Source organism: Corvus brachyrhynchos, unplaced genomic scaffold (assembly GCF_000691975.1).
Source record: "Corvus brachyrhynchos isolate BGI_N302 unplaced genomic scaffold, ASM69197v1 scaffold579, whole genome shotgun sequence".
Classification (NCBI taxonomy): Eukaryota; Metazoa; Chordata; class Aves; order Passeriformes; family Corvidae; genus Corvus; species Corvus brachyrhynchos.
Window position 1 is genome coordinate 95,494 of NW_008239782.1, and position 1,776 is coordinate 97,269.

Here is a 1,776-nt window from a genome sequence, read left to right on the forward strand (position 1 = left end):
TTCCCCCATTTTCCCCATTTCCCCCATTTCCCCCATTTCCCCCATTTTCCCCATTTTCCCCCATTTTCCCCCATTTTCCCCCCCAGCCTCCCTGCCCCTGGTGGACCTGGCGGGCTCCGAGCGCCTGGAGAAGTCCGGCTCGGGCGGGAGCGGCCTGGGGGGGGCGCGCGAGAGCAGCGCGCTGGGGCTCGTTCGTCATCAGCGCCCTCTGCAACAAGGTTTGGGTCAAATTCCACCAGTTTTGGGGTTTTTGTGGGATTTGGGAATGGGAAATGGGAACTGGGAACTGGGAATGGGGAAATGGGAACTGGGAATGGGGGATGGGAACTGGGAGAATCCATCAGCTCCGGCCTCAGCGCGCTGGGGCTCGTTCGTCATCAGCGCCCTCTGCAACAAGGTTTGGGTCAAATTCCACCAGTTTTGGGGTTTCTGTGGGATTGGGGAGTGGTGGGAGTGGGGAAATGGGAACTGGGATAGGAAAAGGAGGCAGGCGGTAGGAAAACTTGGGAACTGGCCTGGGAAAATTGGGATCAGTGATGGGAAAATGGAGGAAGAGGAGGAATTGGGATGGGAGATGGGAAAAGGGGGAGGGGGGAATGGGAAAAGTGGGATAAGGGATGGAAAAGTGGGGAATTGGGGTGGGAGAAATGGGATGGGAGGGGGAGAAATGGGAATTTGGGGTGGGGAAATGGGAAATGGGGGCGAAGAAATGGGATGGGAGGTGGGGAAATGGGGATTGGGGCAGGAAATGGGGATTGGAGGGTGGGAAAATGGGGTGGAGATGGGAAAAACGGGAAAAATGTTGGAATCGGGGTGGGGAAAAAGGGGACAGGAAGTGGGAAAAAGGGGGGGAAAAGGGGAGAAACGGGCTTGGGGCCCCCGAGATGGGGCCGGGCCCCCCCCGAGCCCCCCACGCGTCCGGGATCCCGCAGGAGCCGCACGTTCCGTACCGGAACAGCAAACTGACCTTCCTGCTGCAGAACTGCCTGGGCGGCCACGCCAAACCCCAAACCTGCCCAGAGCACCCCAAAACCTGCCCAGAGCACCCCAAAAACCACCCCAAACCTGCCCAGAGCAGCCAAAACCTGCCCAGAGCACCCCAAAACCAACCCCAAACCTGCCCAAATCACCCCAAAACCAACCCCAAACCTGCCCAGAGCACCCCAAACCTGCCCAAAGCACCCCCCCACACCCGCCCAAAGCACCCCAAAACCAACCCCAAACCTGCCCAGAGCAACCAAAACCTGCCCACAGCACCCCAAAACCACCCCAAACCTGCCCAAAGCACCCCAAAACCTTCCCAAATCACCCCAAAACCAACCCCAAACCTGCCCAAATCACCCCAAAACCTGCCCAGAGCACCCCAAAAACAACCCCAAACCTGCCCAAAGCACCCCAAAACCAACCCCAAAACCTGCCCACAGCACCCCAAAACCTGCCCAACATACCTGAGAACCAGCCCAAATCCCCCCCAAACCATCCCAAATCCCCCCAAAACCAGCCCAAAGCACCCTGGAACCAGCCCAAAACACCCCAAAACCAACCCAAACCATCCCAAATCGCACCCAAATCCCCCCAAAACCAGCCCAAATCCCCCCAAATCATCCCAAATTCCCCAGATAACCCCAAAACCTGCCCAAAACATCCCAGAACCAGCCCAAAACCATCCCAAATCCCCCCAAAACCAGCCCAAAGCACCCCAAAACCAGCCCAAATTCCCCCAGATCCCCCCAAAACCACCCCAAACCTGCCCAAGTACCCCCAAAATCACCCCAA

The 1,776-nt window shown here is 58.1% G+C and overlaps 1 protein-coding gene across 1 annotated transcript in view; it reads left to right on the forward strand.

The window, feature by feature from the left end:
- The window catches only part of LOC103621687 (kinesin-like protein KIFC1), a gene marked incomplete at its 5' end in the record, with an annotated part of 19,701 nt that overhangs the window by 13,936 nt on the left and 3,989 nt on the right, over positions 1-1,776 (forward strand). Inside the window, 4 exon segments of the mRNA XM_017743170.1 lie at positions 87-218; positions 335-369; positions 371-397; positions 933-1,021. Of these exon segments, the coding sequence (XP_017598659.1) occupies positions 87-218; positions 335-369; positions 371-397; positions 933-1,021 (283 nt within the window).